Source organism: Vipera ursinii, assembly GCF_947247035.1.
Source record: "Vipera ursinii genome assembly, chromosome: 2".
Classification (NCBI taxonomy): Eukaryota; Metazoa; Chordata; class Lepidosauria; order Squamata; family Viperidae; genus Vipera; species Vipera ursinii.
The window spans coordinates 22,733,393-22,758,803 of NC_139513.1; the positions used below are offsets into that span (position 1 = coordinate 22,733,393).

Consider the following 25,411-nt stretch of genomic DNA (forward strand, 5'->3'; position numbering starts at 1 on the left):
ACTAACTTAACAACTGCAGTGAATCATTTAACAACTGCAACAAAAAAGAACATAAATGGGGGGCGGGAGGGAGAGAACTCACACAACAAGTGTCCTGCTTAGCAATGGAAATTATGGGCTCAATTGTGGTTGTAAGTTGAGGACTACCCCTAACACTGCCCTTAATCAACAGATCAGGCAAAGTTGACTTGTTGAGCCCAATTCCTCATTTCGCTCTTTTACTCCTTACTCTTCCTTTCCTCCTAGGTGATTTCAGGCAATGAAAACACGGATGACGTGGTGTTAAAAGATCTGGGCCCTCCCATCATTGCCCGCTATGTCCGCTTCTACCCCCGTTCAGACCGCGTCATGAGTGTCTGCTTGCGCGTGGAACTCTACGGCTGTGTTTGGAAAGGTGGGCGATGGTGCCTTGTTATTTTAGCAATTTTTTCCCAGGCTGGATGTAAAGAGCGTGCCCGCCTGTGGCTTTGCTGGGCTCAGGAATTCAAGTCCGCAAGTCATAAAAGAGCCAAGGCTGCCTACCCCTGTGCTAGAATAAAAGGAGAAGCAGGCTCCATGAAGAAAGAGCACAATTCAGAGCGAAGGCAGGTGGTCCTCAATTTATGACTAGTCATTTAAGAGACCGTTAAAAGTTTCTGATGGACTCCCTAGGGCAGGGGTAGGCAACCTTGGCTCTTTTATGACGGAGCATGGCTGTCTCAGGAATTCTGGGAGTTGAAGTCCGCGAGTCATAAAAGAGCCAAGGCTGCCTACCCCTGCCCTAGGGGAACAGATACTTAGAACTTGATGCATTGTTAGAACAATTAAAGAGAAATTTCTTGACAGTTAGAGCAATTAATCAGTGGAAGAATTAAATCAGTGGAATGACTTCCCTCCAGAAGTTGTGGGTGCTCCAGTCTTGGAAGTTTTTAACAAGAGATTGGACAGCCATTTATCTGAAATGGTATAAAGTTTCCTGCTTGAGCAGGGGGCTCGACTAGAAGACCTCCAAAGTCCAACTGTGTTATTCTATTATCAACCTTTACCCACCTGAGACTTGCATCTAGTCTAGTGGTATAACAAGCTGGAAATCTGCCCCTGAATGCCTTGTGTCCTTCCACAGATGGCCTTCAATCCTATACGGCCCCTTTAGGCCAGGTGATGCCTTTGGTTCCAGACGCGGTTTACCTGAACGACTCCACTTACGACGGGTCCAGTGTCAGCAAGTGAGTGAGTAAGAGGCTCCTGAGTGGTTTTTCAAGCATAGCAACTGGGGTTGAATTGGATGCTTGTTATTCAACATTTTCATTCTCTGATGGCTTGCAAGATCATGTTGGCTCAACCTTTCTGTTGTCCTCCAGTCAGGCTTCCAGAGTTTTGGACCTCCAGGCAGCTAAGCATTCAGAGAGTTTTAATCTTAGATATTTAAAGGCTCTTGGCTGGGATGCGGTGGCTCAGTGGGTTAGGACACTGAGCTTGTCGATCAGAAGGTCCGCAGTTTGGCGGGTCGAATCCCGAGTGCCGCGTAACAGAGTGAGCGCCTGTTACTCATCCCAGCTTCTGCTAACCTAGCAGTTCGAAAGTACGTAAAAAATGCAAGTAGAAAAATAGGGACCACTACGGTGGGAAGGTAACAGCGTTCCGTGCGCCTATGGCATCTAGTCATGCCGGCCACATGACCACGGAGACGTCCTCGGACAAGCGCTGGCTCTTCGGCTTTGAAATGGAGATGAGCACCGGCCCCTAGAGTTGGAAACGACTAGCACACATGTGCAGGAGAACCTTTACCTTTACCTTAACCTTTATTTAACATTTCCATTCGCCGTTGGCTTGCAAGATCATGTTGGCTCAACCCTTCTGGTCTCCTCCAGTTAGCCTTCCAGAATTTTGGACCTTCAGGCAGCTAAGCATTTGGAGAGTTTTAATCTTAGATACTTAAAGGCTGGGAAAATCTGGATTAGCATTCATACCCAAAGTGTAAAAGAAGAAAACTCTGATGTATTTTAAAAAATGTATTTGTAAGTGATTTTATGCTACTTCAGTCAAAGTTAATCTCAGTGACTCACGAAATGCTTAAACCAAAAATAGCTGTACAAAAATACAAATAAATATCCATAGTTCAAGTCCATCATAATGGACTTACTAACTTCCAGTGGGCAGCCCCTACATCAAAGGTGCCTACCTACATCATGAATATTTCAGCATCTAATTACCTATCTAAAGAACTGAGTTTTCAGCATATTCCTAATACCAATAGAAGAGAATATATGTAGCCCAGAGTTGAATTTTGGGGTCTTTGGTGCTCTCCGAGCTTGATTGTTCGTTTGCAGACATTTCATTATCCAACTAGTTAACACCAACAATGTTAGGAGGGAATCCCTTCAGTCTGTTCTAGCACTCATGATGTTACCTAGTTGGGTTATGAAACGTCTGCAAGAAAACAAGCAAGCTCAGAGAACACCAAGGACCCCCGTGTTCCTAAATATTAATGAAGATGCTGATCTTATTTCTAGGGGGGGGGGAGAGAGACTTGATTACCAGAAGAAGGAAGCTCTGTCCAAGAATGCTCACTTCTGGATCCCACTTTTTACACAGCAGGGGTGGAGAATCTGGCTCTTTTATGACTTGTGGACTTCAACTCCCAGAATTCCTCAGCCTGGTACACTGGTTGAGGAATTCTGGGAGTTGAAGTCCACAAGTCATAAAAGAGTCAAGGTTCCCCACCCCTGCCCTATGGGGTACTTGGGCATATGTTTAAATCAAGGGTCTTCAAACTTGGCCCTTTTATGACTTGTGGACTTCAACTCCCAGAATTCCTCAGCCAGGTGCTGGCTGAGGAATTCTGGGAGTTGAAGTCCACAAGTCATAAAAGGGCCAAGTTTGAAGACCCCTGGTTTAAATGCTGCTGCTGTACTTCACCGTGTAGTGGAATTTCCCATGTAGAATTTAAAGAAACCCACTCTTCACGGAAGGCCATAAAATTAATGGAACTAGTGCTGTACTTAACAGGTTTGAGGGATCCTAGACTTCCCTTTCCTCATCCTGTTTTCCCTCTTCTTCTCTGGGGTCCGTTCTAAAGCCGGTTACACTTTGGGGGTCTTGGCCAGTTGACGGATGGAGTGGTGGGACTGGATGACTTCACCCGAACCAAAGAGTTGCGTGTGTGGCCCGGATATGACTACGTGGGGTGGAGTAGGCGGTCTTTCCCTGATGGCTTCATCAAGATGGAATTTGAGTTTGACCAACTCAGATCCTTCACGTATATGAAGGTAACAGTGTTTTTCATTCAGAGGGCCCAATTGGGCATGAAGAACATGGTGGGATTAGTGGGGTGGACCAATTAAAAGACACATTCCTAAAACTGATAGTCCTCAATTTACGACTGGTCATTGGGGGTGGGTGGGTGTCTCATGCTTCTAGAACTGTGGTGGCGAACCTATGGCACACACGCCACAGGCGGCACGCAGAGCCCTCTCTGTGGGAACGTGCACCGTCGCCCCAGTCTTAGGTCTTCAGCTGGGTTTTATAAAACTTTTTCGTTTTAGGCCTCTGCTGTCGTGTGCAAAAAAAAAAATCAATCAATTTCAACTTTTCGCGGGGGAAAAAAAAATCTGGCAAAATTGGAATTGATTGAACTTTTTACTCCCATCCAGTCTGCCGTTACCACCACAGCCACGCCTACTCAACGGGCCGCACCCACCCAACGGGCCACACCCACCCAATAGGCCACACCCACCCAGCACCCGACGGATGATACATAAGTGGGTTTGGGGTCGCAGCTTGGGCACTGGGTCTCTAAAAGGTTCGCCATCGCTGTTCTAGAAGGTTAACGTGGGAGGAAAACGAGCCTGTTTCAGAGTTGTCTTTCTTTTCTGTCATCCCACCCCCCCTCCCCGTTTTTCCCCTCCTCCACCTCTTATCTCTCCAGGTCCACTGCAGCAATATGTACACGCATGGTGTGAGAGTCTTTCATCAGGTGGACTGCCTCTTCAAGCACAGCCTTGCCACAGCTTGGGAGGCTGTCCCCGTCTCCCAACAGTATTCGGTGAACGTCGGGGACCCCAGTGCCCGCTACTACACTGTGCCTCTGGGTGGCCGAATCGGCTTGTTTGTCCAGTGCCATTTTTACTTTGACAGCGAGTGGATGCTCTTCAGTGAAATTGCCTTTCTCTCAAGTGAGTCGGCTCTGGGCAACGGCTTGAGGCCAATGCCCCAAAGGTGGCAGGTAGAACGAGGCCTTCAAAGATCTGACGCAAACTGTCGTGACGATGCAAATGAGGTTATACGACGTTTAGGTCAGGGGTCCCCAACCTGTAGGCCGTGGCCCAGGAGTAGGCCGTGAGGAGATTGCAAGTAGGCTGCAGAAACAGCCGGCGAGTGCGGGCGCATCCTCATACACACACACACACACACACACACACACACACACACACACACACACGATCCCACGTCCCCTGCTGCTCCACAAAGCCAGAAACATTGGGGAACTCTGGCCTAGGCTCAACACTCTATGATTTTCTCTTGGAAGCATTTCAGGTGTCCTCTTGGGCAGGGCTGAGCAACCTTGGCTCTTTTGTGACTCGTGGACTTCAACTCCCAGAATTCCTGAGCCAGCATGGCTCAGCTTGGAAACCTCTTTCTTTCCCCTCAGCGTGGCTGGCTCAGGAATTCTGGGAGTTGAAGTCCACGAGTCATAAAAGGGCCAAGGTTGCCTACCCCTGCTCTTGGGGAAAGAAAGACCCTGATCTGAAACTTTGGAAAGCTCTGGAGACCATTTATTTAGTGACTGCTTGAGATTACAAAAAAGCGACTTACCGCTGATCCTCACACTTAATCATCGTTGCAGTGTCAACATCATCAAAATTTGGGTGCTCGGCAACTGAAGCATTTATGACAGCTGCAGGGTCTCTGGGTCATGTGTGATCCCCATTTGCGGCTTTTCCAACCAGCTTCTGAGTAGCAGATGGGGAAAGCCAGACTTGCTTCAGAACTTAATTCACTTTATCCGCTTAATGACCACAGTGATTTCCTTGATGACCAAAGCAAAAAGGTTTTAAAATTGAGTGCACTCCCTTAACAACTGCCTTGCTTAACAACAGACGTTCTGGTCCCGGTTGTGGTTGTAAATCAAGGACTACCTGTGCAATTTGAGACCCAAGGTTGGATCAGAAGAACGCAGTTTTGTGTTGCCTCTTAGCTTCAAGACTGTATTTTTTTTATTGAAAAGTTTTATAATAGTTACAATATAATCCCCAAAACCAACCCACCCCAAACCACCCCCCTCTCCCTCCCCCACTTCCCAGAGCTGAGTACAGGGTTTCAAATATAATAATCATAATTTAACTAACATTAACCAGCTATATAAGTAAGCGAGTCCATAATGCGCTTTAACTCCCCTTTAACATAAATATAAACAGATTAAAAACATAATAATAATAATAAAAACATAAACTAATATCCTAATTATTAAACAATACAATATCCAAGTTGTTAAACAATACTAATACTAATAGTAATAATAATGTCATATAATTAAAACTAATAAAAATTCCACTATAATAAACAATAATAATAATAATACTCTAAAATTTACTCATAGGCTAAATGGAACTTAAAAAAAAAAGACTGTATTTTTTGTCTATCCCGGAAACTTAAGTAATTGAAGTTTGATTGTCATTGCGCTCAAAAGTGCAAATCTCCTTCTAGAGCAGGGGTCCTCAAACTTGGCAACTTTAAGACTTGCGGACTTCAACTCCCAGAATTCTGGGAGTTGAAGTCCGCAAGTCTTAAAAGTTGCCAAGTTTGAAGACCCCTCTTCTGGAGTCTAGCCGATTCCACTTAATGCGTATTGTCTTTTTCAAGGACTGATAAGAGGGGGGAAGCGAGGAAGCTCTGAGTAGGGAGAATCTCTTTTCTCCTTCCCCTTGCTCTGTGGAGAGTTTTGCAGCCTTGGTGGAGCAGTGGGCTAATGCCTTCTTAAGTAACACCAGCTGCCTGCAATTAGTGCAGGTTCGAGTCCCACCAGGCTCAAGGTTGACTCAGCCTTCCATCCTTCCGAGGTAGGTAAAATGAGGACCCAGATTGTTGGGGGCAATAAGCTGACTTTGTAATAATGCTGCTTGGGGGGTGGTGAAAGCCCTAATAATAAGCAGGCATATACATAGAATGAAGGCTATTGCTAAGCACATTGGTTTGTGCTTTAAATTGTAAGCTGCCCTGAGTCTTCGGAGAAGGGCGGGATATAAATGGGATTAAATTTGTTCCAGCCATGTGCAGCTGTTACCCTGCCTGGAAGAAAAGAGAGAAAAGTGAATGCCAGAGAGCAGGGCATTCCTTCCGTGCCTGAAGGAAGGGGAACGAAATCAACTCTCTGCAGCTGCGACCAGCAGCCAGACTCTTTGACATTTATTCCCAACTGCCTCCACTTTGCAGCTGGTCTCCTGGGAGGGCTTGGGAGCATGGTTAGGAGATGACACAGCCTTTCCCCCAATTTACCTCCTGAGAAAATAACTCTTACAAACGTCTCTTTTCCCATCTGTTCCCCCTCTGTATGTTCTGGACATCTGTCACAGATCTGGGCAGCCCATCTGCTGGGTCTCTAGGAGGCTAAAGAACATCAGGATGGGCAGTCATTGGGAGGGGAGATTGGTGGGAGGGAGGGAGGCTGCTTTATCACCAAACTTTCCCCAGTAACCCAGCCTACTGCTCAAAAAAATAAAGGGAACACAAGATAAGACATCCTACTATTAAATACAGTACATTGTGTTGTTTAAGTGTTCCCTTTATTTTTTTGAGCAGTATATACTGTGTGTGTGTGTGTGTGTGTATACACACACACACATATACACATACATAAATACATACACATACATAAATACATACACATACATAGGGACGCGGTGGCTCAGTGGGTTAGGACGCTGAGCTTGTCGATCAGAAGATCGGCAGTTTGGCGGGTTGAATCCCGAGTGCCCTGTAACAGAGTGAGCTCCTGTTACTCGTCCCAGCTTCTGCCAACCTAGCAGTTCGAAAGCACATAAAAATGCAAGTAGAAAAATAGGGACCACTACGGTGGGAAGGTAACAGCGTTCCGTGCGCCTTTGGCATCTAGTCATGCCGGCCACATGACCACGGAGACGTCCTCGGACAAGCGCTGGCTCTTCGGCTTTGAAACGGAGATGAGCACCGGCCCCTAGAGTCGGAAATGACTAGCACGCATGTGCGGGGGAACCTTTACCTTTATACACCCACACCCACACACCATTCTATAAATGGATAACAATCCACCCTTTTTACCCAATGCCTTCCTGCTTTGCTGTATGATTCCTTCTGGTTTTGCAGCTCAGTTGATGGATGGCTTCTTTTCTCTTGTTCCCTGTCCCCTTCCTGTTTTCTACCCATCCAGATGTTGTGGATGACCCCTCTCTTGCTGTTTCAAGTCACTACCCCCCAGTGGTGGCCCCACCTCACCCTTCAGGCCGCAACATTCCCAGCTCTCCGGCTCTTGATTCCTCACTCAGTGACAAACCCGACGTCGCCTCGAACCTCACCCAGGCAGGTGAGTAGCTTGCAAATCAGAGAGAGATCCCGGCTCGAATATTCTTCCTCCACCGCCAGCACCAGAAAAAACATAGTCGTGTGTTCCTAAAGTACCCTCTCGGCTTCTTTCTCTATATTTCTTTCCTTCTCAGATCTTGAGGGCGAAGGGAAATCTGGCCAGCCCATCGCAAAGGACGACAACAGCAACACCTCCATCTTGATTGGATGCCTGGTGGTCATCATCCTCCTCCTCCTGGTTGTCATCTTCCTCATTCTCTGGCGTCAATATTGGCAAAAGATTTTAGGAAAGGTGAGATCAAGCTATTTTGTAAAAAGTTGTGTCTGTTTGAAAGGATTACTTCCCCCCCCCAGCCGAGGTCTGCTGGCTTGAGTGGAGTTTTCATTTGTTGCCAACAAGAGTGCAGAAAGGGGCAACTTGCTGCAGCGAATTTGCTGCAGGTGGGCAGAGGGAAGCCACAGAGAGAGCTGGGCAGGTGAGCGAGCAGGTGGGCAGAGTACAGAGGGTCCGGTGAGAGGCAGCAGCAACAGAAGCAGCAACAGGAGCCTTCAGCAACAACTGCAGCAGCCCACCTGCCCGCTCGCCGGCCAGCCAGTGCTTGGCGCAAGTTGACATGGGCCGTGGCGGGGCATCACCTGGAGTGCCCCTCGACCTGCCATCACTGCTTATCCCCACCCTGTAGATGGTGCCCTTCCGTCACCACTGCCACCGCACCTCTTCCACCCAAGCTGCAAGGCACGGATGTGCGGCGCTGGCAGGGCCAGGGGTGCTCCAGGCGCCATCCTGCAGTGGCCCGCGCCACCTGCGCCAAGCACCGTCTGGCCGGCAGGTGCTGCGGCTGCTGCGGGACATGTCCTGCAGTCCGGCTGCTGCTGGTGCTACTGCGGTTGGCGCTGTAGTTCATCTTCTCGCTGCACCGTGCACACTCTGTCCACCTGCTTGCTTGCCCACCCACCCGGCTTTCCCTCTGTCCTCTCGGGACCTCCGTTGTGTTGAGTTGTCCTGCCACAAGTTGGCGGAGGTGTTGGCAGCGCCAAGCTGGCCGTGGCGAGTTGGCTGCTGCGAATTGGCCACAGCGAGTTTTTCCTAAGTTCTTCAGAGTGGGTTCATTTTTGCAATCTGAGAGAAGGGAGGTTATCCATTTATAGAGAAATCCACCCTGTCTCGGAGCCCCGGTACGTGGATCAAGAAAAGAGAGTAACTCTGTAGTAGAACTTACGTAAAGAGAAATCATTTTAAGTTCTGATCTCTCCAATTTCAGGATTCCTTCAGGGGAAGGATTCTGGCATCACCTGCTTAAAAAAAACCCAGAAACAAACAACAGATACCCATAATTCAGGGGTAGATAACCTTGGCTCTTTTATGACTCATGGACTTCAACTCCCAGAATTCCTGAGCCAACCATGTTGAGGAGAAAGGGAGAGGTTTCCAACCTCAGCCATGCTGGCTCAGGAATTCTGGGAGTTGAAGCCCACGAGTCATAAAAGAACCAAGGTTGCCTACCCCTGCCATAGTTAGTCAAGAGAAACATTTCAAATCTGAGTCTGAATTGCACAAAGCAACTTGTCTTCCTAATTTGTCTTAGGCTCCCTCAATGCTTCCTTCAGGTCTTGCAGCTTTCATCAGAATAATGAAATCAGAGTCGCAGCATCATGCTATAAGCGCCACCCTTGGGTGTGCAATGTTGCAATGGTATAGAAAAGGGGTGGGGCTTATGTTGTGATGCTGCAACACTCCATGCTCATACTTACCACTACTACCCAGCCTCCTGGATGCTACCGGGCAACGTTTTTAGATTCTGGACCCAAGATAAAATAACATTCGATTAAAATGACATCTGGCAGCTGGTCTGTCCTTAGTCTTGACCTCAAAAGTCCTCAACGGAAGCATCTGAGGAAGCCACCAGAGAGGCTGGAATAAACACCTAAATCTAAAATGGAACGAGAATGAAGAAAGAGCAAGAACAACATTGGTAGAATAAACGTCTGTGGAGCTTCTCAATCATCCAGGTCATGGTTGTCCCTAAAGGTGCTTGTCCAAAAGGCGAGTGGACTTTCTTGATTTTTTTCCTTGAAAACGTTTCACTTCTCATCCAAGAAGCTTCTTCAGTTCTTCGGTTCTTGGAAAAGCACCTTTGGGATTTGGTAGAATAGGTGTGTTTCAGAGGTGGGGAATGGAAACTCTGCTATCTCGACCTTAACAATCTAAAGCAGGGGTCCCCAACCCCCGGTCCTTGGACCGGTACTGGGCCGCGGCATGCCAGCAACCGGTCTGCACAAACAAGCAAAGCCCCATCCGCTGGATGCAGCCACCACACGAAACCACGCCCCCTCCGGTCCGCGGAAAAAACCTCTCTCCACCGAACCGGCGCTTGGTGCCCAAAAGGTTGGGGGCCTCTGATCTAAAGTATTTCTCACCAACCTCGCTCTGTAGGCTCAACGACGGATCTCTGATGATGACCTCACTGTCCACCTCTCTGCACCGAACGATACAATTGTCATCAACAACACGATGGGCTCCAACAGGCACTCCAACCGGTACGAACGCATCCTCTCGGGGGAGACAGAATACCAGGAGCCCAGCCGGGCACGGATGAAACTCCCGGATCTTCCTCACAATGTTGAGAATTCGGGTGAGTGAGGCTGTTGGTTTTGGAACCGCACTACTTTATTACGTTATATTATTTTATTTATTAAATTGTCGGGAAGAGTGAGCGAAAACAAAGGGGCAAGAGAGTGACACAGCCAAGGAGAGGGAAGAGGGAAATCCCTGGAATATTTGTTAGGAAGGCCAGGATTTATTATTTATTGAGGGGGGCATACCGGTAGTCCTTGACTAACAACCCTTTGTTTTTAAGTGAATCAAACGGTTGTTAAGTGAATCTGGCTTCCCCCATTGATTTTGCCTGCGGGAAGCCGTCTGGAAAGGTCACAAATCCAGATCAAGTGATTCTCCCCAGGACTCTGCAACCGCTGTAAAAGGGAGCCCGGTTGCCAATCCTGATTGGGTATCTGCAGAGGTGGTGCGACAGTGGTAACTTTGAGGGTGGATTGTGAATCACTTTTTTTCAGTGCCACTGTAACTTCAAGGCAGCCTTAAACGAATAGTTGTAAGTTGAGGACTATCTGTAGCACGTTCTGTTATCTTCCAGTTTTCCACATCCATACATTTACACTTAATTGGGCTTGAATATAAAGCAAGCTACCTTCCCACGTTTCCTAGAAAAGGCAGGCTATTCAAATCAAGCCGCTCTGCATCCATTTCTCTGCTCAGTTTATTTTCATAGAGCCACTGAGAGGGAAGAATTTATTGAGATCGCATAATTCAGCCCTCTCTGCGTGGTGCATAAATCTCTCGACTGCAATTTTCTCGCATTATTCAGTAGCCATCCATCTTCTGCTTAGATAATTCCACACTGTCCAAGGCGATATATATATATATATATGTATCAGTTGTATAAGATCCAAGTGGGTGTACCTAGCAAACGACACGCTGCCGTTCTTACTGTGGGTTGAAATAGACAAAATACTTAAGAAGAGTCTCAAGTGGTGATGATTTGTCGTATCTCATCAGGACAGGTGGGATCCCTTAGAAAAATGTCCGACCCAAGTGAAAGCTTTTCAACCGCTGGATCCCTTGCTTTTTAATCGCTGAATTGGGGAACCATTAAAAATGTTGTTTCTAATTAACGAGGGCCCAAAATGCCCTACGAGGGCATAACCCCTAATTCTCTCACAGTTGATCTGTCATACCTTCTCCTTCAAATAATTAAATGGATTATTCTGTGTGTCTCCTCCCATTGTGGAAAAGCAAGGGATTATGGTTCTTTTTCGGTATACTTTTCACTTAAAAGTTTTATTAGGCTCCTACCGAAGGGAATGAGAGAAAAAAAGAAATATACCATAAGGTTTTTCCCCCCTGACGTAGTTAAAAGTAATGGTTTAATGGCTAAGCTTGTAAGCCGCCCTGAGTCTTCGGAGAAGGGCGGGATATAAATGGAATTAAAATTTTTAAAAAAAAAATTAAAATTAAATTAATAACCTGTTCTACACAATAAAACACAAGTAGTTCTCAACGTACAATCACAACAGAGCCCAAACTTTCTGCGGCTAAGCGAGATAGTCAAGTGAGTTTTGCCCCATTTTATGGCCTTTCTTGCCACAGTAAATCACTGCAGTTATTAAGTTATTAAGTTATTAAGTTAGTAACACGGATGTTAAATGAATCTGGCTTCCCCATTGACTTTGCTTGACAGAAGGACGCAAAAAGTGATCACATGACCCCGGGGCATTGCATAAATACAAGCATCTGAATTTTGATCACACGGTTCTGTACCAGCCTGCTACCGGCCCTGCAGAAAAGGCAGGGACAACCCCTTTACAAGAAGGCAAGAGGCTGGAACTAAGCCTGCCAAATTTATTGACATAAAACAGAGCAAAGAGAGCAAACACGAACCATGAAACAGGAGCTATTCAAACGGTTGCCTTCAGCAAACCAGCCCTCCCACACATTCCCCTTTTATTTTAATTTTTTTATTTTATTTTAATTCCATTTATATCCCGCCCTTCTCCGAAGACTCAGGGCGGCTTACAAGCTTAGCAGTAGCCTTCATTCTATGTATATGCCTGCTTGTTAGGGCTTTCACACCCCCCCCCCAAGCGGCATTCTTACAAAGTCAGCTTAATTGCCCCCAACAATCTGGGTCCTCATTTTACCTACCTCGGAAGGATGGAAGGCTGAGTCAACCTTGAGCCTGGTGGGATGCGAACCTGCACTAATTGCAGGCAGCTGGTGTTACTTAAGGAGGCATTAGCCCACTGCTCCACCAAGGCTCTTTTAAACAGTTCAAGGCGTGGCTTCTCTCTGCCTCCTTCTGAGGTGTCCCATTGCCTTCCTCTGTTTACTCCTGATTGACTGCCTCCTGCGTCGGGCATCCTTGAACAGAGCCAGCTGTGGGTCATCTTCATCCACGCTGTCAGGCTCACACAGCTGGGTCTGCGTAGTGACCAGATAGGAGAGGCCTGGCTGAGGGCTCTGCGGAGCCTCAAGGCTATCCTCAGCAAGCTCTCCAACACCCCCCTCCTCCTCTGAATCGTCCGACTCAACTGCCGAACCCACAGGCTGACCCTGAATCACAACACACATGACCATAGAGATGATGCAACAGTCATAAGTGGGGAAAAATGGTCATCAGTCACTTTTTTTCAGTGCCGTTGAAACTTTTGAGTGGTCACTAAACAAATAATTGTCAGTCAAGAATTACCTGTGTATCCCTTTTAATTATTAAGGCTAACTGGTTTCTTTCGTATATCCAATATAACAGCTTTTCCCATATTATTTTTCTAGCTCGTCATTTTTAAATCCACTTTCAGATCAGTCTCAGTCTTGTCAAGTAAAACCTATTCCTCTTTTGTAGCATCTTTTAAGCACAGTGTATTTTTAGGACATACATTTTTAAAATTAACTTCTGGATTCATTGTTCAAAAATATCCATCAGTATGTCTAATATTAAAATATTCTCTGTTCTTCATTCTGTATTAGTAAATCAAATCTGAATGTTCTGTGTTAGTTGCAATTTTTAGTTCTTTCTGGTTCCCTCTAGTGTTCAAACTTCAAACTTTCATCCTATCATGTTTTTTTTAAACAAAACAAACCTAATCCATCAATGAATCAATGCACTTTTTATGGCAGGAATTGTTATAATTAAATCCCAAAATCTTATTTCAAATCCAAATGGACCATTAATAAGTTTGTAACTTTCCCAAATCAAAATTCTAATCCCCTTTTTAGTGTTTCATCAAGCATTGAAGGAAACTCACCCGGTGCTGTGTAAAAAAAGGTCACTAATAGATGAAAAGCAGTTAAAAATTTCCAAAATTGATTGGAAAAAAGAAGCACGCAGATCCAGTGTCCTTTTGAAGGTGTTGAATGTGAGTTAAGCTAGATGGCTTATTTCCTCGTCTCCCAGAACGCTAAAACTATGGAGAGCGCTGTCTTGTGCTCTCCTTGCAAGGAGCAGTTGTAAAGAGCACTTGTGGGTGACCTCAAGTCCTCCTCCTTGTCTGGAGAGTATTTACAAAGAGCCGGTCTGTTTGCTGGCTCTGCATTCGATTGCACTTGTCAGCTCCACTTTTAATGGAGCCATCTTCAGTTCAACATTTTTTTCCTCCAAAGTCCCTATTGTTGTGCATTTAGTGTGTGTGTGTCTCCTTGCTTGTATCAAAAATATCAAAAAAGTAGGCTCTTGCTATAAACTGCAAGCTGGGAATTGTGAATCGAGAAAGGAAAGAAGGAAGCAAGTCAATTAACTGGGATGTTTTGTTAGTGGTCTGCTTCATTTAAAAGGCTGGTCTATATTTCTAGCAAAATCGAGTTACAGCCTGCTCCTAAATTACGCTGATTTGTGATCTGCTTTTTCAACACTTTTTAAAAAAAATAATGTCAAAGAAACTGGAGAACTAGCACTCAAGGAAACCTGGATTCATCCGGATGCGCTTGGCTTCTAAGCGCAAGGAGGAATCTTTGTACCTTTTTTCTTGAAAGAGCATTCAGTAACACAATGCCAATTTCCAGGTCTGAAATGAAAAAAAATCTCAGGAAAGATTTTTTTTAAAAAAATCCTTTTTTAAAAAAAATCTTCTAAGCGAGTAGCTTACAACCCTTTGTTTAGCCACCGTTCCTTATGACGATACTGGAAAAAGTTCTTGCACTTAAGACTGGTTCTCGCACTTAACGGCCGTCCATTATCCTGAGCTAGGGTAGTGGGGACCTGTAGCCTGGTACATCTAGACCAAGGGTCAGCAACCTGAAACAGTGAAAGAGCCACTCGGAACCGGTTCCCTCACAAAAGGAAAAACTGGGAGCCGCAAAAAATGTGTGCGCATGCGCATACATGCGTGCATGCACAGAACAGGGTTTGACTGAAGAGTGGAGCCAAGGCGAGATATGCACCTACCCTGCATATTTGAATTGATTGGTTGAACTTTTTTAGCCCCATTTTTTTTTTTTTTGGGACTGCACATAGCAGAGGACTGGGAGCTGCAGGAGACGGCTGAAAGAGCCGCATGCAGCTCCGGAGCCACGGGTTGCATACCTGTGATCTAGACAGAGCCGGATGGAGGAAGTCCAGCCTTGGTTGGTTCCTTTGAAGAAGAGAGACACAGGTGTGATGGGATGTACAGCTAGAGAAGGAGAATCGCCAGTCACACAACAGCTTTCCAGGGTGGAAGTGACCCATTCCAGAAAGAGACCCAAAGTAAGAGACTGCTCAGTCCTGAACTGGATATGGGAGGGAGGAAAAAGTTCAAGGTAACCACACCATAGAACAGAGGTAGTCAACCGTGGCAACTTTTAAGACTTGTGGGGACTGGCTGAGGAATTCTGGGAGTTGAAGTCCACAGGTTTTAAAGATGCTAAGGTTGGACACCCCTGCCCTATGATCTCCCAGATATAGGTGAGAAAGTTACAGATGAGATAATCTTCATTGTCATTTTTTTTACTAGGGGCACAACGGCACACATCAAAAATGAAATTTAGTTGCCCGCTCTCAAAGTGAAACACATACATGACACACACCTACGTACAACATATGTATAGACCCACACCCCTACATATAATGATAATGGTGGTGGTGGTGGTGGTGATGATGACGACAACAACAACAACAACAACAATAACAACAATAATAATAAGTTGGAAGGGACCTTGGAGGTCATCAATCCTCTGCTCAGGCAGGAAAACCTATACCATTTCATAACAATAAAATATTAAATACTGTCCATCTTGAATATATAACAGATAGCCCTCGAATTATGATCAAGTTGGGAATCTATTGTCAAGCAAGGGGGTTGTGAAGGGAGTTGCGCTCGATTGTGCAACATTTTTCTTGTCACGGTTAAACAAATCACTGCGGTTGTTAAAGGAACCGTGCCGTTGTTCAGTGAATCTGACTTCCCCTTTTGAGTTTTGCTTGTCAAAGCCAGCTGGGAAGTTGCAAATAGCAATCACATGACCCGGGTCATTGCCACTATCACGAACACATGCTGGCTGCCCATGGGTATGCTGTGACGGTCGTTAAGCGGGAAGACTAGTTGCAAGTCACTTTTTTCAGTACGGTTGTAGCTCACTAAACAAATGGTTGTAAATCAAGGACTACCTGTAGAGAGCTTTAGCCTGGACAGATTCCGTCGGTTAGGCGTAAAGCAAATAAAGAGCTGGACTCCGTTGGCTGTTACTTGTCTCCTTTGGGCTTAGGCCTGCCATCAATCTGGAGGCCGTCTGCAAATGTCAGGATTCTGGGTCGCTTCCTTCTGTCCAAAGATACTAATGATGGCCAGTTCCCATCATTAAACCGCATGTCATTTTTTTTTGGTGTCTGCGTCTCTCGCTACCCTGTTTGGGATGTGAAGCTTAAAACGAGGGGCAGGAATCCCTAAAGTGCTGCCTGTTCTCTGCGTCACACCTTACCTTTCGTATCCATCTCTCCATCCGTCTGTCCGTTCCTCATCCGTCCGTTCGTCCTCTCCACCACCACCACCACCACCCACCTCCCCTGCCCCCTCCCTCCCTCCCCCCACCTCCCCCTTCTCCCGACAGCTCTGCTGCTCAGCAACCCGGCTTACCATCTCCTCCTGGCCACCTATGCCCAGCCAATGGGAAGGCCTGCTTTCCCGCCACCCAGCCAGGTTAAGCCAATCAACACCAATGGTAAGGAGGGCACGCTGAGCTTGTGCGGTGCGGCTGGGAACCCCGGGTGGCCTCACTTAACCCCCCTGCTCAGAACATCCCGCCTTCTGCAGTTCCTCTCCATCCAGCCAGGGGGCGATGCCTGTCCATTTGTCTCCCTCTCTCTTTCTTCGCCACGTCTGTCTCTCTCTCTCTCTCTCTCTTTCCCCCCTCCCCAACTCCTTCTCCGTCCATCTCCCTCTTGTCGGTCCTGTGCATGGCTAAGACCAACATTTCACCTTCCGCTTTGCAGGTCCTGCGATGCTGCGGCTTCTGGACGGGGGGAGGGAGAGCGGGGCTGGGGCTGGAGGTTACCTGGGCTCCCTGTGTCCAAAGTAGAGCTCCGTCTGCCTCTGATGGCTGCCGGGCGCCTAGAGTTGCAGCCCATTTGGGGTTGGGCAAGCCCTCCGTGTCCCTTTCTCCGCCAGTCTCTGACGTGATTCTTTTTTTTCCCCTTTTGTCTTTTTCCCCCCCTTCTTCTTCTTCTGCAGCGTGTGGGATCGACTACACGGAACCAGAACTGGCTTCCAGCCAGCCAGGCTTCCAGAACAGCGTGCCACATTACGCCGAAGCCGACATCATCAACCTGCAAGGAGTGACCGGGGGAAACACGTACGCCGTCCCGGCTGTTGCGGTGGATGCCCTCGCCGGCAAGGACATGGCAGTAGGCGAATTTCCTCGGGAACGGCTCATCTTCAAGGAGAAGCTGGGCGAAGGGCAATTTGGAGAGGTAAGCCCAGTACCGACCTGTGGTGGAGGAGGTTGCAAGTGGGAAAGGGAGACGTACATTGCCAGCGAGGCAAAGCAGTAGAGCAGAGGTCTCCAACCTTTTGGGCACCAAGGACCGGTTGCACCAGGGTTAGGCAACCTCAGCTCTTTTATGACTCGTGGACTTCAACTCCCAGAATTCCTGAGCCAGCCTGGCTCAGGAATTCTGGGAGTTGAAGTCCACGAGTCATAAAAGAGCCGAGGTTGCCTACTCCTGGGTTACACGGAGAGACGTTTTCCCGTGGGCTGGAGGGGGCGTGGCTTCGTATGCTACCCGCCTCTTACTCCTCGGGAATGCGCCCCCCCCCTCCTGGGCATCTGCTCCTGGCAGGTGGTCCTTGACTTACAACCGTTCGTTTAGTGACCGTTGGAAGTTAAGCGGCACTGGGGAAAAAAGTGACTTATGACCGTTTTTCACACTTACAATCTTTTGCAGCATCCCCACGGTCACATGTATTTACATTTGGATGCTTGAAAACCGGTTCATATTTATGACGGTTGGGGTGTCCTGGGGTCGCGGGATCCCCTTTTGTGTCCTACGGACGGAGCAAAGTCAAGGGGGAAGCCAGAGTCACTTAGCAGCCGTGTTACTAATTCAACAACTGCAGCGATTAACAGATGTGGCCAGAAAAGTTGACAAATGGGGCAAATCTCACTTAACAGATTTCTCACTTGGCAACATAAATGCATAAATAAGTTGAGGACTCACCTGTATTTACGTTCCATCACCCTGCCATGTGTTAGGGGAAAAAACGTGTGGCTGATGGATTTTGGCCAACTGGAGCATTTCCTCCAAAATTTGTGTTAGCTGACTGGGGAATTCTGGGAGGTGAAGTCCATACCTCTTCAAGTTGCCACGGTTGAGAGCAATGCCTTAATTGCATTGAGTGTGCAATTATTCACTGTGTCCTTTGGGATTCCATAAAGTTTCCCTGTTCCTGCTCTCTCTCGGAAAGGTCCACCTGTGCGAGGTGGAGAATCCTCAAGACCTGCCAAGCTTGGAATTCCCTTTCAACGTCCGCAAGGGGCGCCCTCTGCTGGTTGCTGTGAAGATTCTTCGCTCGGATGCCACCAAGAACGCCAGGTGAGTGTCCGAGGATGGAAATAAGGGTATGCAGTGCCTTTTTTGTCATAGAACGCACTGGAATAGAGTTTCAGCTCCTTTTTTTGGACAGATTTTCCAAGTTTTAAAAGTAACTTTTGAAAATTTGATCTTTGGTCCACGTGGACTTGAATTGCCCTGTCAAGCGTACCAGGTCGGTGGCAAAATCATTAAACTGGTGCATGCGGGCTGCTTGCATGTCGAGTCCGATACATGTGTACTTCGTCCGCACTGGTTGTGATGGCGCTGCTCGGCTTGTGATTGGTCATGTGGCCACGCGCTGAGTGCTTACTGAGGGTGGCGGCCTTTATTTTTCTTTACACAACTGATGTGTGTGGGTGTTTGTACAAAGGTTGACTACACGCGAAAGGTAAATTTATGTTAAGGACTGAATATATGATTTTTTAAATAACAGATAAACAAGTTGTGAGTTCCGGCACCTTTTTTCTTACAAAGAAAGCACTGAGGGTATGCATTGTTAAAGGACAACCTGCTGTATACATTTTTTCCAACCTGACTATTCTTCAGCATGCTGAAACACACACACACACACACACCTGCCCCGCCAAGCCCTTTTTAATCTGTTTGTCCATTGCTAGGACTTCTGGGGTTGAAACCCACACATCAGAATGCTGTTCAGGAATGATACGTTATGCTATGTTTTTTCTAACTTGATTCACTCCAGGTGAAAGTTGGCACAAATAGGGAATATTATCAGCTATGCCTTGATGGACTTAATCTTTATTCACCTGTTGGAAATGTTAGGCTAGCCCCTAGCTTTGCTCATATTGCTCAGTGAAATTTGTTTACGACTGCTGACTCTTAAGAAAGCAGAGCTGCATTTGCATTAATTTGAGCTCCTCAACTTATTTATCTGCTCAAAGTTTTCCATTTGGGTCTTGCCTGGTAGGTAATTTGAAAGACTTACATTGCCATAAATGACCTTAAGGCAGCATTCTACCCGATAATTCCCTAGGAGTAACTTTTACACCAATGCAGAATTTGGCTTTCATGGCTGTTTAAGCATGCCTGCTTAAACACAGGCAGTCCTTGACTTTTGACCATTTATTTAGTGATGGTTCAAAGTTAGGACAGCACTGAAAAAGTGACTTACGATGGGTCCTCGCATTTATGACTGTCACAGTGTCCCCACAGTCACATTACTGTAAATTTGGGTGCTTGGTACAACCGGCGTGTATTTACAACAGGTTGCAGTGTCCCAGGCTGACACAATCACCATTAGGGACTTTCCCAACCAGATTCCGACAAGCAGAGTCAGTGGGGGAAGCCGGGCTTGTTTAATGCCTGTGTGTGATTCGCTAACAATTGCAGCAAAAGTCTCGTAAAATCGGGCTCATCTCACTTAGTAATCACATTGCTTAGGGATGGAAGATTCCAGTTGTGGTGGTCAGTTCCTAGCTGTAACGTTAGGAAGAGATTGTCAGAAAGATGGGAAACGAATGGAAGAAAACTCGAACATAAACAATAAAAGTTGGCATTGCAGGAAACTGATAACAGCTTATTTCACAAAAGGGATCTTAGCCCAGGTATGGAGAAAGTGGGAGGATCATCAGGGGGAAATCTTTATCTTTTATGGTTGCTAAGAGTTGACACCAATTTGATGGCACATAGTCAATATGTTTTCATTCATAGGAAGACTGCATTCTACATTACAAATGGCCACAGTGCTTTGATGGGGATTTTTATAGTTGGGGGAAAAAATGGGAACGAATAAACAATTAGAATCCAGATGTCCTCTCTTGAGACCTGTCAATTTACCTTCCTCATCCACCTGTCCATGTCTTCTCTTGTGTCCATGCAGGAACGATTTCCTGAAGGAGGTGAAGATCATGTCTCGCCTGAAGGACCCTAACATTGTGAGATTGCTGGGTGTGTGTGTGCGGGATGATCCGTTGTGTATGATCACAGAGTACATGGAAAATGGGGACCTCAACCAATTCCTGAGTGGCCATGAGCTGGAAGACAAGCTGGGGGGCAGCCCCAGTGGGAGACCAACCATCAGGTATTTGGGAGGAAATATTGGCAGTCCAGTTCTGTAGACTTGGCATCACAATTTGCATGTGTGAACGCCATCACTCCGTTCCGTTTAGGTTAAAATAGGGCAGCGAAATGAAATGAGAAGTGGTAAGCCAAAGGGGGGGGGGGAAAGCATGAGAAAAACTTACTCTCTTTACATTACAGCTTTTCAAAAGCAACAAAAAAACCACGAACGTTTCAGTCTCACATGCGGAAGAGTGAAGAACATAGAATAGTAAGGTTGGAAGGGACCTTGGAGGTCTTCTAGTCCAACCCCTCTGCCCGTGACAGGAGAGCCGCCCTATACCGTTCCAGACTTTCTTTGGATGGGATGGATGCACACCATTATAGAAAGAATAACAGAACAGAATAATAAGAGTTGGGAGGGATGTCAGAGGTCCTCCAGTCCAACCCTCCACCCAAACTAGAGTCCCTATACCATTTATGACAAATGGCTGTCCAATTTCTTTTTAAAAACCTCCAGTGATGGAGCACCCACAATCTCTGGAGGCAAGCCGTTGCACTGATTAAATAATAATAATAATAATAATAATAATAATAATAATAATAATAATAATAATAATAATAATAATAAAGTTGGAAGGGACCTTGGAGGTCATCTAGTCCAACCCCCTGCTCAGGCAGGAAACCTTATACCATTTCAGGCAAATGGCTGTCCAGTCTCTTCTTAAAAACCTCCAGTGTTGGAGCATTCACCACCTCTGGAGGCAGGTTGTTCCACTGGTTAATTGTTCTGTCAGGAAGTTTCTCCTTAGTTCTAGGTTGCTTCTCTCCTTGACTAGTTTCCATCCGTTGCTTCTTGTCCTGCTTTCAGGTGCTTTGGAGAATAGCTTCGCTCCCTCTTCTTTGTGGCAGCCCCTGAGATATTGGAACACTGTTATCATGTCACCCCTGACTCTTCTCTTCGTTAAACTACACATACCCAATTCCAGCAACCGTTCCCTATATGTTTTAGCCTCCAGCCCCCTAATCATCTTGGTTGCTCTTCTCTGTACTCTTTCTAGAGTCTCGACATCAATTGTTCTCACTGTCAGGAAATTACTTCTTAATTCTAAGTTGGATCTCTCCTTGATAAGTTTCCATCCATTGCTGCCTTCAGGCGCTTTGGAGAATAGCTTGACTTCCTCTTCTTTGTGGCAGCCCCTGAGATATTGGAACACTGCTGTCATGTCACCCCTTGTCCTTCTCTTCGTTAAACTAGACACACCCAATTCCAGCAGCCGTTTTCACATGTTTTAGTCTCCAGCCCTGTAATAACCTTTAAGAGATTCGCACATCTCCTCCTACCCAGTGTAAAACTGCACCACACCGTTTGCTTAGAGTCACCTCTTGGTGCCCTTTCTCTCAGAATTGTGTCACACATCTTTCTAGGTGTGCTTACTGACCTAATCCCCCTGTAGTTTTCGCATTCCTACTTTTCCCTTAGAGCAGGGGCGTCAAAACTCACAACGTCACGGCATGTGTTGTGACGTATCGCAACTTTTTTTCCATTGCCGGCAATGGGGTGGGCGCAGTTTCGGCATGACGCATCCGGGCCCGCAGGCCGGCAGTTTGACACCCCTGCCTTAGAGCAACAATATTGTCATCCTTCCAATTATCAGGCACAGCTGCAGCCTTCACCAGCTTGTTAAACTAATCACACAGCCATTCCATAAGCATACCAAATTCATTTTTAAAACATTCCTCCCATTACATTGCTTTTCAGCATTCTTCCATCACCTGACTATTTCATTATTCTCCCCCCCCCCGCCTCTGGTTATTAACATTTATAATATTCATTTCAGTTTTCTTCTTATTGCATGCCTGTTGTTCCCACACAAATCACCCTTAAATATCTTCCAACATTTTCTCATTTCACTTTCATTCTCAATTACTTAACTGTTTTATGTTTAATCCCGTTTCCTATGCTGTATTAGCCCTTTTCATCTACTTCCCCCAAACTCCCCCCCCCCCCAAATTAATTACTTTCAAAGCCTACAGAGAGATTTGTGGGGGTAGCAGTTTCCGGTGATATTAATCCTTTTTTTCCTCAAAACGGTCACCAAGATGCCGCAGAATAGAATCACATGATTTTTTTTAATCCCATTTATATCCCGCCCTTCTCCGAAGACTCAGGGCGGCTTACAATCTAAGCACAACGTGTTGGTCACAATTCCCAGTTTGTTAGATGTCACTATACTGTAAAAAAAAAAGACTTATAGAAAGGAAATACATAGGGCCAGGGGACTCTTAAACCGCTGCATGAGTGCTTTTCAACTTCATCTCTAAAGAGCACAGAAATGGCTGCTTGGGGTCAATGTTTCAAAGAAGCACTTGAAACGGAACAAGATGGATTTTAGCTTGGAAATCCTGGAAAAAATTCCAGAGAGGGAAGTGCTCAGTTAAACAGGAAGAAGGTTGAGAACATGAGGTGATACACGTTTCACTGAATTTAGTTTGCCGTTAAGATCTCCAGATGACTTCACTTTAACTATCTTGTATTTTAGCTTGCGTGGTTTAAGCACCGAGCACTGCCCCACTGCCTGATGGGAATATCTTTGGTGCTTTTGCTCTTGTACGGAGGCAGAAAGTGAGATGCACATTTTCCAAATAAACATTCCTACCATCTTTTTTTTTTACCTTTTCCCCTACTTCTCAGCTATCCCATTCTGGTCCATCTGGGAGCTCAGATAGCCTCAGGGATGGCATTCCTTGCCTCCCTCAATTTTGTGCACCGGGACTTGGCAACCCGAAACTGCCTGGTGGGCGAAGGCTTCACCATCAAGATCGCTGACTTCGGCATGAGCCGGAATCTCTATGCTGGAGATTACTATCGCATCCAAGGCCGAGCCGTGCTCCCGATCCGCTGGATGGCTTGGGAGTGCATTCTCATGGTGAGTGTGCGAAGCTGATGAGCTTCCAACTACAGGCCGTCCTCCCTTAAGGACTGCCCGATTAGCGATGGCTTGAAGTCATGGTGCTGATGAAAAAGGTATCTTTAGAACTGATCCTTTGCAGTATCCCCAAGGTCACATGATTTGGGATCCGGGATCCTTTGCAGTATCCCTGAGGTCACGTGATTTGGGATCCAGGATCCTTTGCAGTATCCCCGAGGTCACATGATTTAGAATCCGGGATCCTTTGCAGTATCCCCGAGGTCACATGATTTGGGATCCGGGAACCTTTGCAGTATCCCCGAGGTCACATGATTTGGGATCCGGGAACCTTTGCAGTATCCCCGAGGTCACGTGATTTGAGATCCGGGATCTTTTGCAAGTGGGGTGTGTGTGTTTACGATGGCTACAGTGTCCCACGATCACATGATTGGCATTTGCAGCCTTCACAGCCAGCTTCGGGCAAGCAAAGTCAATGGTATCACAAGATACTGTCCTGTGAAGTTTTGCTTAGTGACCACGAGTGATTTGCTTAATGACTACAGCGGAAGTGAACGTTGCAAAAACGGAAAGGTCAGAATCCTCCTTAAGCCCTGGGAAATGTGAAACTATTAGGAGGAGATTAAGGCTGGTTCCTCCCTTGGGATATAAGGACAGTGGTCTATTTATTTATCTCCCAGCCTTCTTATTTTTTACAAATAACTCAAGGCAGCAAACAAATCTTAACGCACCTCTCTCCTCCTCCTATTTTCCCCAGAACGACAACCCTGGAGGATGGGTTGGGATGAGAGAGGGGGACTGGCCCAAAGTTGCCCAGTTGGCTTTCATGGCTAAGTCAGGATTTGAACTCGGGGTCACTTGCTTTCTAGCCGGATGCCTTAGCCATGAGATCAAACCGGCTCTCATTTGGAAAAAAACAGATAAAGGATAGATCTGAAAAATAGGGGCAAACCTGAAAGAGATTCACTAGGATTAAAGAAAAAAAATGCTCATGTTTATAACTTCGCTTTACAAAGGAATATTCAAGAGTAGAAAAAGCAAGAAAAAGAAATCGATAAATCTAGAGGACAGCTTTCTGAAAGCAAGCAGTGCCCTTTATAATAAAGGATGTAGGTATAAGAGAAGGGGGAAGAAAAACACAATCAGACTTGCAGTATTCTCTTATTATAAAGGTAAAGGTTCCCCCGCACATGCGTGCTAGTCGTTTCCGACTCTAGGGGCCGGTGCTCATCTCTGTTTCAAAGCCGAAAAGCCAGCGCTTGTCCGAGGACGTCTCCGTGGTCATGTGGCCGGCATGACTAGACGCCAGAGGCGCATGGAACGCTGTTACCTTCCCACCGGAGTGGTCCCTATTTTTCTACTTGCATTTTTACGTGCTTTCGAACTGCTAGGTTGGCAGAAGCTGGGACGAGTAACAGGCGCTCACTGTTACGTGGCACTCGGGATTCGACCCGCCAAACTGCCGACCTTCCGATCGACAAGCTCAGCGTCCTAACCCACTGAGCCACCGCGTCCCTTTATTCTCTTATTATAGCCTACCTTAATAAAGTTATAGTCTTCTTGTAGAGTTAACATCTGGTTAGACCAGGGATCTTCAAACTTTTGCCCTTTTATGACTTGTGGACTTCAACTCCCAGAATTCCTCAGCCAGTGTGGCTGGCTGAGGAATTCTGGGAGTTGAAGCCCACAAGTCATAAAAGGGCCTAGTTTTGAAGACCCCTGGGTTAGACATTCCAGAAAAAAATGGAAGCAGTAATTCCAATCCCTTTGAGGGGTTGAGTGGCAGGACCTGTCGCAATGCTTTTCACTTGGGGTTTTGTGTTTTCGATTCGGTTTTCTGGCTTACCCTGACCAAAGCCCTCAAGGTTGAAGCATGTTGTAAAGCTGATCTAATGAACCCATGTATGTTGTCTTTCTGTCCCCCTCCCCCACCCCCCGCACCTTCCCGCAGGGTAAATTTACCATGGCCAGCGACGTTTGGGCGTTTGGTGTTACGCTCTGGGAGATCCTCATGCTGTGCCAAGAACAGCCATACAGCCAGCTCACGGATGAAGCTGTAATTGAGAACGCCGGCGAGTTTTTTCGGCATCAGGGTAAACAGGTAACAATATGCCTGTTCAATAACATGCCTATTGTACAAAGTTTATATAATATTTCCTGACAGAACAGTTAACCAGTGGAACAACATGCCTCGAGAAGCTGTGAATGCTCCAACACTGGAAATTTTTAAGAAGAGACTGGACAGCCCTTTGTCTGAAATGCTATAGGGTTGGACTAGTTGACCACCAAGGTCCCTTCCAACTACTACTACTACTACTACTACTACTACTACTACTACTACTAATTATT

At 46.4% G+C, this 25,411-nt stretch overlaps 1 protein-coding gene across 4 annotated transcripts in view; it reads left to right on the forward strand.

Moving 5' to 3' along the window:
• The window catches only part of DDR1 (discoidin domain receptor tyrosine kinase 1), an 81,515-nt gene that overhangs the window by 50,382 nt on the left and 5,722 nt on the right, over nucleotides 1-25,411 (forward strand). For 3 of the 4 annotated variants that reach the window (XM_083356840.1, XM_083356841.1, XM_083356842.1), the window contains exons 5-17: nucleotides 247-394; nucleotides 1,103-1,205; nucleotides 3,059-3,248; nucleotides 3,908-4,154; nucleotides 7,385-7,537; nucleotides 7,671-7,828; nucleotides 9,971-10,169; nucleotides 16,133-16,243; nucleotides 16,753-16,991; nucleotides 17,986-18,113; nucleotides 19,954-20,154; nucleotides 22,828-23,062; nucleotides 25,014-25,163. In XM_083356840.1, the coding sequence (XP_083212966.1) occupies nucleotides 247-394; nucleotides 1,103-1,205; nucleotides 3,059-3,248; nucleotides 3,908-4,154; nucleotides 7,385-7,537; nucleotides 7,671-7,828; nucleotides 9,971-10,169; nucleotides 16,133-16,243; nucleotides 16,753-16,991; nucleotides 17,986-18,113; nucleotides 19,954-20,154; nucleotides 22,828-23,062; nucleotides 25,014-25,163 (2,262 nt within the window). The remainder of the gene's footprint in view (nucleotides 1-246; nucleotides 395-1,102; nucleotides 1,206-3,058; nucleotides 3,249-3,907; nucleotides 4,155-7,384; nucleotides 7,538-7,670; nucleotides 7,829-9,970; nucleotides 10,170-16,132; nucleotides 16,244-16,752; nucleotides 16,992-17,985; nucleotides 18,114-19,953; nucleotides 20,155-22,827; nucleotides 23,063-25,013; nucleotides 25,164-25,411) is intronic. The other variant, XM_083356843.1, reaches the window with a different exon arrangement.